Source organism: Meles meles, chromosome 7, assembly GCF_922984935.1.
Source record: "Meles meles chromosome 7, mMelMel3.1 paternal haplotype, whole genome shotgun sequence".
NCBI lineage: Eukaryota > Metazoa > Chordata > Mammalia > Carnivora > Mustelidae > Meles > Meles meles.
In genome coordinates, this window is record NC_060072.1 from 58,227,872 (window position 1) to 58,242,777 (window position 14,906).

General features: G+C 38.7%; 1 protein-coding gene across 2 annotated transcripts in view; it reads right to left on the reverse strand.

Moving 5' to 3' along the window:
* The window catches only part of LOC123947594 (histone H4), a 76,064-nt gene extending 61,439 nt beyond the window's left edge, over positions 1 to 14,625 (reverse strand). Inside the window, exons 1-4 of one of the 2 annotated variants that reach the window (XM_046013945.1) lie at positions 13,736 to 14,615; positions 12,847 to 13,008; positions 7,292 to 7,434; positions 3,606 to 3,651 (exon numbers count right to left, since the gene is read on the reverse strand). In XM_046013945.1, the coding sequence (XP_045869901.1) occupies positions 14,302 to 14,613 (312 nt within the window). In that variant the 5' untranslated portion in view covers positions 14,614 to 14,615 and the 3' untranslated portion in view covers positions 3,606 to 3,651; positions 7,292 to 7,434; positions 12,847 to 13,008; positions 13,736 to 14,301. Of the gene's footprint in view, positions 1 to 3,605; positions 3,652 to 7,291; positions 7,435 to 12,846; positions 13,009 to 13,735 lie in introns of those variants that run through there. The other variant, XM_046013946.1, reaches the window with a different exon arrangement.
* Between the last annotated feature and the right edge of the window lie 281 nt (positions 14,626 to 14,906).

Sequence of the window (14,906 nt, forward strand, 5' to 3'; positions counted from 1 at the left end):
TAATAAATAAAATATTTAAAAGACAATAAAGTAATTTCAAAAACACTAACATTCCTATTGGAAATAAAAGATAGCAAAACCAAAATTCACAAAAAAAGAAAATCCAAATGACCTATCAATATACAAAAGAGTAATCAATCTTTTCAATATAATTCCTTTCAAAATAATTCCAGTTTCAAAATAATTAATCCAACAAATACTTGAGACATATTTTGCAGCTTTTTCAGATGAAAAAGCGAAATACCATTTTCAGGTAAAAAAAATGGTAGCTTTAAAAATATGACTATTCAGGGTTGATAAGAGTGTGGAGAAATGAGCATTCCACTATCTAAATGGGGGAATTTCCAAAGGGTGTAATATTTCTCCACGGCAAGTTAGCAGCATATTTCAAAAGTTGGGCATTTTCCTTTGCCTAGAAATCCTACCTCTAGGAATATATATTCAAGTAAATAATCAGAGATGTTCACTGGATTTATGTGCAATAATATTTATTGTGGCATTATTTATAGCAGCTCCCAAGGAAATAAGCAAAATGTCAAGCAATGAGAAATTGGTTAAATAAATCATCATATGTTTATATGAGAACTAATAAAAGTCATGCTGTGGGAAAATAGTTAATGACATGGAAAATATTTTTGACATGCTGACAAGTTTAAAAAGCAAATATTAAAATAATACATATACTCTCAACCTGATTTTCTGACTGCTTATAAATATTTGAATGTTCTCCTAAATATAAACAAATATGGTTACATGTGAATATAATCTTTACATATAATACTATAATATGAACTAAAATGTTGACAGTGATGACCACTGAGGGCAGGGCTTAGGAGAGTCTTTAAAAATTTGTTTCCTCGTGCTTTTTCTATATATTCTGTTGTTTCCCTATGAAATATGCACTGCTTTTATAATAAGAAAAAAGCTACAAAATTGGATTTTTAAAATTAGGGCCTTGATAACCTGAGAGTCATTTCAGTACAGTATGAGGGTGGAAGATTTTTAAATTTGGGTAAGTAGTGAGTGTGAGTTGAGGAAGTGAAGGCAATGCACCTCAGAACTGCTGGCATTCAAGTGCAAGAGGGGATCCAAGGATAGATTTAGGGGGAGGTCAAGATGAGATCAAAGAAAATATATATTCTAGTTTCATATATCTATATCTATCTATCTCTACATATATATAAAATATAGTATTATATAGTAATTATACACACACACACACATATATGTTACTAGGATAAAGAGAAAAAGACTGTGGAGATAAATGTTTGTACACAGATTATGGACCTCTAGAGATGTAGTGTCTCCTTATCCATGTAACTTTACCTGTAGGTAGAACTGAAAAGAAAAGGAAAAATGCAAAATAGTGTGCTAACATATAGTAAAACATGTGTAAATATGATGACATGTTAGGTTGTACTAGCCAAGAGTCTCAGAGAGACAGAACTGATAGAATGTATATGTACACACACACACACACACACACACACACACACACACACGAAGAAAAATTTATTTTAAGAAACTGGCTTTCATGATTATGCAGGCTGACAAGTTCAAAATCTTCAGGGTGGGCCAGCAAACTGGAGACTGGAGAAGAGCTGATGTTTCAGTTCAAGTTCCAAGACTAGTCTGCTAGCAGAATTCATTCTTGCTCCGGGGAGGACAGCCTTTGTTACCATTAAGACCTTCAAATGATTGCCCACATTATGCACAAAGTCCACTGACTTAAATGCTAATCTCATCAACAAAAAATCACCCTCATAGAAACATCCAAAGTACCATTTGGCCAAATTTCCTGGCCCCATCAAAGTGACACATAAAGTTAACCATCACAGAAATACTATGATAAATGACAATAGTTCTGCTGGGTAGCAAGACTGTGAGTTTCTCTTACTCCTGTCTTTAATTTTGTTATCTTAAAGGTTAACTATAATTTTTTCACAATTAATTCATACACGCTATTCAAAATTCATAAGGACTTCAACTTGTATAATGCCTTGTCTTCAACCACATAAGAGGTAATTATACTATCTATATGTTATCACTGACTCCTAAAATTTTTTATCAAATATCAGTATGTAATTACATTCCTGACCTAATTTGAATATGTCCCATCAACATTTCACAGAGTGGTCATATTTAGTTACACATATATAAGCATATGCAACACTGGTATAAATATGTGCCATTCATGTCTTTTGGGAAGCAGAAGTCAAGCAGCATGCTGTAGCCAGAATGTGACTTACCAATCGGCTGTGGCAACTTGAACAATTATTCAAGGGCCATGAGTCTGACAAACTACAACAAGAGGGACACTTGCACACAAGCCTTAATGAGGTGTTTTAAGGAACAGATGGAATAACAGATTTTGCTTTGAAAATATAAAGAGGTCCAAAAAGAAATAAGTATTTCTCCAGGGGCTTAAGGATAAAGAGGAATCAAAAAGATGTTAAAGAGGAACTTAACTGCAGTCTCTCTGTGCTTGAGTCACTCACTCATAAGCTAGTCAGAACTCCCAAACCAGAGTCAGACAATGTCATCCCTTATAACTGTCATTAAATACTGAGAGGTTTTTGGGTTTTTTTTTAATATGTGGGTTTTTTTTTTAAGATTTTTCATTTATTTATTTGACAGAGAGAGAGATCACAAGTAGGCAGAGAGGCAGGCAGAGAGAGAGGGGGAAGCAGGCTCCCCGCTGAGCAGAGAGCCCGATGTGGGGCTCGATCTCACTCCAAATCTATTGAGCCTTCTCATAGCCAGTCATGGAGGAGGGAAAGTTGTTTTTTTCTTTTTTAAAGATTATTTACTTCAGAGAGAGAGAGAGAGACCACACTAGCAGGCGGGGAAGAGGGAGAGAATCTTAAGCAGACTCCACATTGAGCACAGAACCTGGCACAGGGCTCAATCGCTCGCAACACCATGAGACCATGACCTGAGCCCAAACCAAGAGTCAGCTGCTTAACTAACTATGCCACCCAGGCGCCCCAGAAAGTAAAGTTTTTAAAATTAGGAAGAGATTGAAGCTTTAAATAGATTTGACTTTTAATAACTGGGAGTGATGAGGAAGTAATGGAATCTTTTCAAGATATCATGAGATGAAAAGACAGAGAATGGATGAAGTTTTCACATTTATCTCCTGAACTGAGAACATTCAACAAACCAGTTACATTTGAGGGTGGGAAATGGAGCAGTTATCCAGGATTTTTCAAGAATCTCCACATGGACATAAATATGTATCCTGGGTTCATCAAACAATTCTAGATACAAGACTGGAATGGGAACTATACCACCATATATAGATAAGAAGAGCCAATGGAAAATATTTAAAGCTGCATGAATTTGAAAAGAAATTACCTGTGGATTATAGTATTTATGAGGACGTCAGAAGATGTTGGGTGAATCTTCTTTTGTTGTCCCAGAATTGATAACTAGGGCCCCAGCCATGGCTAAAGAGGCATCACGTACCTCAAATTCCAAAGCCATCATCGTGATCAGACGTTGCCATTCCAGGCTCACTAAAAAGGAGGCTGCCTCAGCTCCACCACCACAAGCCACTGGTTCAGTGGGGAGAGAGAGATAATCACTGTTATGCATTGTCAGTCTGGAGAGGCATTTTACAGCTCTTTCCTCTTCCTTCCTTAGGGGAGCCTGCAAGAAGGGAATTAATCTCCTATTCTGAACAGACATCTGAATAGGCAATCAACTTACTGTTCTGCCTGCAGCTACCAAAGCAGGAGAAAAGAAAATGGACACAGATGGTAAGGCTGACAGAAGGGATGGCCACAACCTGAAACTTGACCTGATTATCTTCTTTCTTTAACACCTGAATTTAGAAACCACTGCAAAAATTTTACTTCATTATATATTTAAGCAAGACCATTCCCCTGCAGAATTTAAATGTGAATGACTACATTTAGAATCCTTATCTCCCCTCTGAGTCTTCCCAGCGAGAGAGGGAACACAAACAGGGGGAGTGGGAGAGGGAAAAGGAGGCTTCCTGCTAAGCAGGAGTCTAGCATGGGACTTGAGTCCAGGACCCTGTGATCATCACCTGAGTGGAAGGCAGATGCTTAAGGACTGAGCCACCCAGGTGCCCCCAGGGACTTTTTTTTCAAAGGGACAGCTGGCATATCTCCTTAAGGAAACTAAGTCTCTTCACATTCTTCCCCCTTACATGTGAAATGTAAGCTAGGCAAGAGATACAGACAAAGCTATTTTGGTAAGGTATATATAATCTATAGATAGTATCATATATAACAGAGTCCAGTAGTGTGAGGGATATAATCTTCCCACTTGGAATATACACATACATATGTATGGAAATATGTACTACAGGACCTTTCCATTAATTCTCTAGTCACGGGATGCCTGGGTGGCTCAGCTGGTTGAGCAACTAACTCTTGATTTTGGCCTAGGTGTGATCTCGGGGTCACGGAATCGAGCCCTGTGTCAGGCTCCCTGCTCAGTGGGGCATCTGCCCCACTCACTCATGCTCTCTCTCTCTCAAATAAATAAATTCGTTTAAAAAAAATCCTCTGGTCATATTATGTTTGTAAAATTCATTTCAAACTGAAATTTTTTAAAAATACTGATTTAATTATGAAAGTATTCTTGTAGAAAATGTAACAATATTTAAAGATGAAAATTTTAAAAATCATAAACCTCAGGGACTTCTGGGTGGCTCAGTTGGTTAAGCATCTGCTTTTGGCTCAGGTCAGGATCCCAGGGTCCTGGGATCAAGTCCCACATCAGTCTCCCCGCTCAGTGGGGACCTTGATTCTTCCTCTGCCTCTGCCAATCCCCCTGCTTATAAACTCTGTCTGTCTGTCTCTCTCTCCTTCTGACAAATAAAATCTTTAAAAAAGATCATAAACCTGTACCCATTAATAACTACTTAACATGCTGGTAAAGGGAAAGATAGATTGTACTGTTTTACTATATCGAATTTATGCAGTTTTATATCCTACTTTGAAATTCTTACTTATATACATATTTGTGCTTAAGAATAAAAGACCTTGGAAATAAATGTTTCTGAATGTAGAATACTATCTATAGCAATAAATAGCTCTGGGGTGGTAACATAAGATGCATGAAAAATAATAGGCTTCCAGGTCAAAAAAGAGACCTTAGAAATTGAGTGATATTTAAAATATTTTGACAAATGGCTATGAGAAAATAACTGACCGATCAGAACTGACATCAAATACAAAAAACTGATTTGTCTCCATACTCATGTGTCTGATTATTACTCGTGCATAAGAGAAGACAAAAGCCTCGAGAAGTCAAATAATCAAAGGTCACACTGATATCTGGCAACAAAACTATGATTACCATCTAAGACTAATTTCCCAGCCAGGGTTTTTCCTACTACATCAAGTTGGTTCCCTATATGAAAGCTTTTTGAAATATATAAGGTGCTATTTAAGTACATTATAATTAATGTTATGAACACAGTCAAACAAATACATGGATATTAGTATCCAGGCTCCAAGGTGCTATAGGCAAAGCAGTGTACATGTTTTTAAGAAAGTGTTTTTAATAAAGAAATCTGAAAATCCATATGGCTTTTATTATATTTTATTATAATTAAAATTATATAATTATATTCAGATTTCATAAAGAAATCTGAAAATCCATATGGTTTTTATTATAGATATGTTATATATACCTAATATATAGGTATATAGTATTATATACCTATAATTTATTTATTCTATATTCTGTAATTATTTATAATAAACAAATTATTTATAATAAATTTATAATTATTTATAATTACATATAAATTATACACATATAAATTATATTATAATTATATATAAATAATATACAATTATTCATAATTATTTATAATGAATGAATTATTTATAATACATAATTATATTCTATAATTATTTATTCTATATTCTATAATTTATTCTATATAAATTCTTGTTGGAGGCAATACTCTTCAACTTTTTGTACACATTTAGTATTGCATAGTAATGTTTTGTGAAATTTCAATTATAATTGGTCATGTCATGAAAAAATACATTTTTCCAAGTTCTCTGTAAATTCATCTTTGACTTAATATTTAAGTCAAATATTTAAATATTTAAGTATTAAATATTTAATTTAAGTATTAAATATTTAAATATTTAAGTAAATTAAATATTAAATATGTAATATATAAATAAATATTTAAGTAAAAAATCAAATATTTAAGTATTAAATATTTAAATATTTAAAGAAATATTTAGCAACTGTTTCTTTCCTTGCTAATTAAATACAAGCTAATTCATTCTTATATGTACCTGTGAGTTTTTCCACTTGCAAGTATAGAGCAGGGGTTTATTTACTATATTGTCAGAATACCTAACCTGATAGAAGCAAACCTGATGCATTTTCAGGTAACAGTTCAAAGACTGTATTCATTGGACGAAGTTGATTGAACATCTGCTTTGTACAGTGTATTCCGCTAGGTGCTCAGTGTACAGGGGACACAAAGTAAAGTCATCCTTTTCCCAGTGGAGCTTAAGGTCTAGGACATGAAGAAACAAACTAACTAACTGGCAGCAAAACTGAAATACTAAGCATATTGCCTAAAGTATCAGAGCTTTGGAGAACTTTCATCACAAACGTTCTCCAGTCAACATCGTTCTAGAAGGACACGTGTTCCAGTCATTCAATATTATTTTCCCAGGCAAATGCATAATAATTGTCCCTCTGTGAAACTATTAGAAAACACTGTAAAGGAAGTAGGAGGTGTATCTGGGGAAGCTGAGTTGTAAATACTTCCTGTGTTTGTTGACGCATTTATCAAACGGAAGTGGACGTTTGAAACCATAAGGGGGATACTGTTGGGAGAGCTCTATGAGAGTTGTCACGGGACTCTACTCTTTTGAAATTGAGTCAATTTCACCATTGCTTAATGGTAAGTAAAGAGTAGTCTATTTTTTATTAACCAGGGTAACCAGAGAGAGCGCTGATAGCCTCAGTTAGGTGGCCTTTCTTTATGGTCCATGACACTGTTTCTCCTCTTCATACTATTTGACACATTGCATTATATTTCCTCACTTCCTTGTTTTGTATCTCCCACTAACTAGACTTATATTCTGTGAAGGCAGCCAACATTTGTTTTGTTCACCATTGTGTATCATTATTTCTTCAACGCTTAATGTGGTCTGGCACAGATTAAGGGCTTGGTATACATTTACTCAATGAATGGACGGATGGACAGTATTGCAGTGGACTCTGAATCTCAAGAGAATGGGGAGCATACATGTATCCCCAGCATCTAGCATGTTACCTGGAACTTCATAGGTATTCCACAAATGTTCCAACTTGAAATGACAAGAGTTGTTCAAGCTCCTTCAGATCAAAGATTTTGAGGTTGCTGGAACCTAACAGTACACGGTATCAGTTTCCAGGTAGTTGAGCAAGTATATTGTCCTATAAAAGATAAAAGTCAGAGCAAACTTAAGTTAAGGCCTGTGATAACAGTTCTTTGAAACTGTGAGATAAAGCTATATCTGGTGTTAAAAACAAAAGTTTAAATCTGCCTCAGTTCTCTTCATTTCATGAAATCTGGATGGAGAAAAATTACTCCCAAAGATTTATGGTTTTCCAACCAACAGATCTTTTTGCAATTTCATTTTCCTGCATATAAATATTCTGTATATTAAATAAACAATAAAAGGTTAACACAATTTTCAGTTGAAGGTCACATTGCCGGGTTGTTAAAGGAAAACACAAACTTTAAAAGTCATATCGAGAAGAATTTCATATAGAATAGCTCAAGACAAACATGTACATTTAAGAAGCTTGTGTTTTCTTATTTTAAGGAACTAAATCAGTATAAATTATATTTAAATTAACTAGTCTCTCTGTGAGGCCACTTGCCCTTTGCATTGCTTAAAATATTGCATATATATGTTCTGCACTCCCCTCTCCTTTATTTTACTGAAAAGGTAATGAATCCTGTAAATTGAAAGCACATGGCCCATGCCCACAATCCCCACCACTCCACTTTTCTCCCCTCCCTTCATCCCTTTCTTCCCTTCCTTCCCCCGTCTTTCTTTCTATTTAGAGAGTGTGTGTGCACAAGTGCATGCGATCGGGAGTGGGGGAGGAGCAGAGGGAGAGAATCTTAGACTCCATGCGCAGTACAGAGCCTGAGGTGGGACTCAATCTCATGACCCTGAGATCATGACCCAAACTGAAATCAAGACTCGGATGCTCAACTGACTAAGTTACCCAGGCACCTCTCAATACATTTTCTTATTAACAGAATCTTATTTTTTGTTCAAGTATCAAGTGTCCCTGAGCAAGACAAGAGGAAGGATGCCTTATACCTCCAGATGTAAATCTTAATGAGGATAAGAAAAATGACTCAATTCCCTTTATCTATGATTGACTTAATCTTTGACAATAAATGAAAATATTCCTCCCTTACCCCCTTTTCACATATTCATTACTTCAAGGATTACTTATCGAGTGCTTACTATGTACCAGATTAAATCAGTGAAACTCTGGTTGCAGATTTTATAGCTGCCCCATCTCAAGTGTCTGATATAACCAATACTCTAATGTTAACTAGGGACTCCATGAAGTAACGAAATACTTAGCTGAATGATTTTTTTAAAAGATTTTATTTTATTTGTCAGACAGACAGAGAGAGAGAGAGAGCATAAGTAGGGGGATCAGCTGGCAGAGGGAAAAGCAAGCTCCTGATACAGGACTCGATCTCAGGACCCCTGAATCATGACCTCAACTAAAGGCAGATGCTTAACTAATTATTTTTTTTTTTTAGGCAGGCCCCACTCCCAGCATGCAGCCCAATACAAGACTTGAACTCACGACCCTGAGATTAAGACCTGAGCTGAGATCAAGAGTCAGACACCTAAGCCACACAGGTGTCTCCTGAATGATTCCTTATAGAATCATCTTGAAAAAGTTACTCATCTTGGGTAGGAGAAATAAAGCCATGCAATGCCTAACAAAACTCTGTATCAAATAATTTTATTTTTCTAATGTTGTAAGCCAAATTGTTCTTATAATTTTATTGCCCCTGAATTATAGGTGTAGATATTTTATGCATTACCTAAATAATCAAAATAGTTAAAATGGGGAGTCATTTTAATTAGTGTATTAAGAAACAGAAATTCTTTAATTTTTAAGAATTAGAAATATTTTAATTAGTGTATTAAGGGTTGCAGATGCCAAACAGCACTTGCGGTAAGGTTCATAAAAATTTTATGTTCATAAAAATTTAACTAATTGAAATCAACTTAATTGATACCTAAGGGACCAAAAAAAAGGGGGGGTCAAAATAGTTATTCACATTGATTAAAGGTATAGCCCATAGAGAAGGTATGGTGGTCATACCAAAAATACCAAATCACACATGACCAAATTATATGAAGTAAAAATTATTTAAAATGAGGATAAATTGACAGAAACAAAAATAGAGCAGGAAGCAACACAATATCATCAGGCACAATATACACTGAGTATACAAAAACAGAGATCCAGGTTGTATTTTTGGAATATAATTAATAATTAACAATGCTGAACAGGGACTCCTGGGTGGCTCAGTCAGTTAAGCCTCCACCTTTGACTCAGGTCATGATCCCAGAGTTGAGCTGATTGCACAGCTCAATCCCAGGATCCTGAGATCATGACTTGAGCCAAAGGCAGAGGCTTAACCCACTGAGCCATCCAAGCACCCCCCAAAATTTCAAGTTTTTAAAAGGATAAATAGACTAACTTTTTCTTTGAAGAAGCTAATATATGCCAGACTTCTGAAAAATATAACCAGAAGACAACACAAAATTCAACATAAGAAAGATAGACAAGGTTTTTAATATTAGAATATGATATGCATATAATTTTCTAATTTTTTAATAAAATATATAGCTTTATAGGAAAACATAAATTACCAAAACTCAAGAAAAAGTAGAAAGTCTAAATAGACAAAAGTAAAAAATGTGAAAGAATCTGAAAATGTAACCAAAACAAAACTTTCAGGGCATGACTTCAAGGCAAATAGTATACTAATTCAAGGATCAGCTAACTGTCATGGTATATAATTTTTTCAGAAAAAAGAAATGTTTGGAAACAACTCAATTTATTTTGTTACCATATTATCAAATATACAAATAGACAATTTTCCCAAAACATTAATAAGTGCCTGTGTCTATTCAAAATTCTAGATCAGAGCCATTCGAGGGGTACAGATCTGAGTGATTCCTGCTCTCAAGGAGTTCAGAGACTGGTGAGGGAAGACATATAAAATCAAATGTTATCGTTAGCGAAGTCCACTGCAAGTAGTTTGGCAAACTACACAGTCTGAATGAACTTTCTAGCACAAATGTTGCATTACAGTGGTCCAGGAAAATTAGGAAAATCTTCAAAGGGAAAAAATTAAAAATAGAGAAATTACAACTGAAAGCAAGCATAAAATTTAGGACGGTAAATAATAAGTCTTGGGGCTCCTATAAGGATGTGAAATGGAATCTGAGACTCTCCCAACAAGCCGAGATACTCGAAGAGGGGACTTGAGGGTCAGAAGTTGATAGAAGCATCTGTCCCAAAGGCGAAGCAAATGTCAATTTTCTTTGGAGGGCAACATGCTCCATTAGTTCCTCAGGGTCCCACAGATGATAATCAAGTGTGTATTAGTTCAGAATAAAAATTAGCCAAATGAAGGTTTAAGTTTTCATGTGTGTCAGCAGAAGAACAAAGCACTGAATGTAGACCACCCTGAGCTTACATTGTGATTATCAGTTCATTCTGATTGCCAAATCCGATTTCACCATCATTTAATTCATCCACTCTCTTGTCAACATGCATTTGGCTTCTGTGTTTTTGCTACTTTGAATAGTTGTTTTTTTTTTAAAGATTTCATTTATTCATTGTGAGAGAGAGAGACAGACAGAGAGAATGAGTGGGGGGTGGGGTGTAGAGTGGAGAGGGAGAAGCAGACTCCCCGCTGAGCTGGGAGCCTGATGTGGGCTCAGTCCCAGGACCTGGAGATCATGACCTGAGCTGAAGGCAGATGCTTAACCATCTGAGCCACCCAAGTGCCCAGCTACTCTGAATAGTTCCAAGGTAAACTTTAGCGAACATGGATCCTCGTATATGTGGGCAATAATCTCCCTTAGGTAAACACCCAAAAGTGGAACTGCTGTGTCAGCATTTATGCGCATCTATCTTTAGTTTACCAGATAATGACAACTTTTTTGTTTCAAAAATAGTTAAATGTGTATTCTTACTAGCAATTTAAGAGATTTCGTGCAGCACTTGCTATTGTCACTTTGTTTTTACCGATCTAGTGAGTGCACAATTACATTTCATTGTGGTCTTGGTGTGCAATTCCCTGATTGACCGACTAATCGAGCTGAACATCTCTTTCTGTACTTATTGGCCATGTTGCTCCCCTGTCTCTTGTCCACTTTTGTATTGGTTTGTTTGGACTTGGTTTCAGCTTTTATCCAACTGTTGACCCAGCCCATTGCACTATTCTTGGACCACAGGACAAATTAAACATCCAACATTTGGAGTCCCCAGTACAGCATGCCTGGAAACTACTGTGGCATTTGTTCATGATGTTTGTTCTCTAAACTTGGTGTGACTTTCCCCTTCTCCAGTGGACCTTCAGCTCAGAACAACTACCATCTGATCTTTCAAGATAGCCCAAATCTGACAAAATCTGTTCTGTACACCAATAGCACTTAAATCATAGGCCTCCATTAGAGTAAACCACATGTGTACAACAACCCAGATAATGTTTTCCTCCCTCTCTACTTGGAAAACAGAAGCTTCTCGATAGCAGGGACTATGCTTATTTATCTCAGAATCTTCAAAAGTTAATGTAGTTCGAACAAATGAGGCATTAAATGTTCAAATATCAGAAGAGATGACTTTGCTAATTTCAAAAGCATTCCATTCACACTGTTAAAAGAGAGCCATTACAAAGATTTAAATTCTTTAACTAACATTTGTAGTAAGGCATTTTATTAGTCAATTTCAGAAAAAATCTCAGTTCCAATTTCAGATACATTATTGTGTTCTCAATCATTCCACCCAGTTTAGGTTTGGAAAACATGATTACTTTAAGACTGGATACTACTACCATGGGACTTACAAAGACAAATATAAAGATTTCCTGTGCTCAAGTAATTTGGTTACAATTTATAAGAAGCATAAAACACAAACAAAAATAGCTGTTATAAGGGCGGATATAAATTGTATCATGCAGCTAGGAAGAATTGAGGCCATCACCAAAAATACAAGCTAAATAAATAAATAAATAAAACGACGAATTCCTTGTAAGATAAATACTTAAGGAATAGATATATTGAACTGCCATATAAATACTTATTTCCATGCTCCACTGGAGTCCTAATCTTCATCCTTAACTTTTTAAAAGGATTTTATTTGTTTATTTGAGAGAGAAAGAAAGCACAAGAGGGGAGGAGGGGCAGAGGGAGAGGGAGAAGACTCCCAGCTGAGCGGGGAGCTGGATGGGGTGCTCAGTCCCAAGACCCCCAGATCATGACCTGAGCCAAAGGCAGACACTTAACCCACTGAGCCACCCAGAAATCCCCTCAATAATTTGATTCATATTAGATTGGAGATTTGATAGGTACATTATCCATTTATCCATCTATTCAAATTCACTCATTCACACTCAACAAATAGAGAGGCACAAAGGTGTGCCAGATTTTGCTCTCTTTTAAGTAACTTTTTGTACTTCGATTAAAGAAAGCAGAGCTTCTGGGACTCGGTGCCCTAAAAATTTAATTAATACCTGAATCACGAACACACTTCAGTCTTTATGGACTAGAGAGAAGTACTTACAAGTAAAATATCAGAAAGTAGGGCCAAGAGGCCTCTATAGCAGAAGCAGAATCATATACGGGTTAAGGTCAAAGGGGACTAAGGTCAAAGGGTGCAGGATCCAACAGGGTTGGGATCAAATCCTGCCTCCAGTTCTTACACCCCCTCCGTCAGTTTCCTCATCTGTAAAACAGTAATAACAATACTTCATAAATTTGCTGGAGAATCAAACGCAGTAACGGCACACAAAGTGCCAAAGCGCCTGGCCCCCGATAAACGGTATAATGACAGCCTCCGCTAAGGAACACTAGAAATGTTTCGGTCTCAAGCTCGGTTCCTGCGGCGCCCCACGGGCGGCCCCTGCAGGCTCGCACTGCGCCGGGTCCCCCAGTGTCCCGCAGCCTGGGCAAAACGCCCTCAAACTTGGCCGTCCCTGGCTCCGGGTGGCCAGGCCAACGCGCTGAATCACGGAACAGGAAGACCCGCGACTACACAGCTTTCTGGCCCACACCATTTGCGCGGAATTTATTAGAATGCGGCGCTCCACTCATCTCCATCCTCCAGCCGCACCGGTAGCTCATTAAAGGGCCTTTACTCCAAAGCCAGGGCTTATATCCCGGCTGCGACCGGGCCACACGACACTGACTCCTGAGCAGCAGCAGGATGCTGCCCGCGCGTCTGGCCTCAATGCAGGCTAACTCCGGCATCTCCGCGGTCAGCGAAAGTTCGAGCACAGCCTCCAGGTACTCGGGCAGGCACGCCCACCCGCCCGGTGCAGCGTATACCCCATAGAGCCGCGGCCGCGAGCTAGGCCTCGCCTTCGAAATCTCCCGCGCTCTGCCGTCTTCAGTAAGCCTCCTGACTTGGTCCCCTCCTACTCAGACGTAAGCAAAGAAATAAAAATACTCACTCTGCGGCACTCCGGGGCGCCACTAGGACAGCACCTGGCACTTTCGCGCCATCCCACTCCCGCGTTCTCCTGGGGCCGGTCTACCGGCGGGAGCCGCCCCCTCTGACGCGCGGCCCTCCGAGCCAATCGGAGGCAGTACCAGCAAGCCCTAATTTGCATAGAAACTTCTCTATATAGGCTCGGGGACAGAGGGCCGCATTGCTTAGAAATGGTTCGCTCTTACGCACATCCCTTACTCCGCAGGGAACCCGGAGTCAAGACGAAAGCCCGGTCTGTATGTGCACATTAGAGCGAGGTCACTACCTGGTACTTCACTCCAGACTACGTCCCACGGGAGCGGTGCTAGTCCCCCATTCCGAGCCCTCCGGCTCACACCTCCTCCTAAGCCCCAAGCCCGCCACCCGCAGACCCGAGCCACCCGCCAGGGTAGGGCTTCCTCGGACCCATTTATCTGCACCTAGGTTCCATTCACACGGTAAGTAAAGTGTTGGCTCTTTTCCTGACGTTCTGGGGGCCCTTAAAAGGGCCTTTAAGAGTTCGAAAAGAAGCCGTAAAGACTAGACTGCTCAGCCGCCGAAGCCGTACAAGGTGCGGCCCTGGCGTTTCAGCGCGTACACCACGTCCATGGCGGTGACCGTCTTGCGCTTGGCGTGCTCCGTATAAGTCACCGCATCGCGGATCACGTTCTCCAGAAAAACTTTCAGGACTCCCCGGGTCTCCTCATAGATGAGCCCAGAAATCCGCTTGACACCACCTCGGCGGGCGAGCCGGCGGATGGCGGGCTTCGTGATGCCCTGGATGTTATCCCGGAGGACTTTCCGGTGCCGCTTGGCGCCTCCCTTCCCCAGCCCTTTGCCACCTTTCCCGCGACCAGACATCTTCTCAGAACTGACACCGCTACAGAAGCTCAGAACAAGCAGCTAGTGGAGGTAGGCGTGGAGACCAGGGCTTATATATCCTGGTAGCGGACCTGTTTGAAAACCTCAAGAAAATGGGCGGAGCTCTAGGCCCCAGGAGGCTTTTGTCTTTCCTCCAATGGTGAGTGAAGGACCTTAATCAGATTAAGACTGATTTTTGTTGTTGGCTTTCTTGGGAATACTTTTTATTTTTGCCGTAAAATTGAGGAAAGAGTCAATGGGATTTATACTGCGTTTTCTGAGTGCTTCAGTAA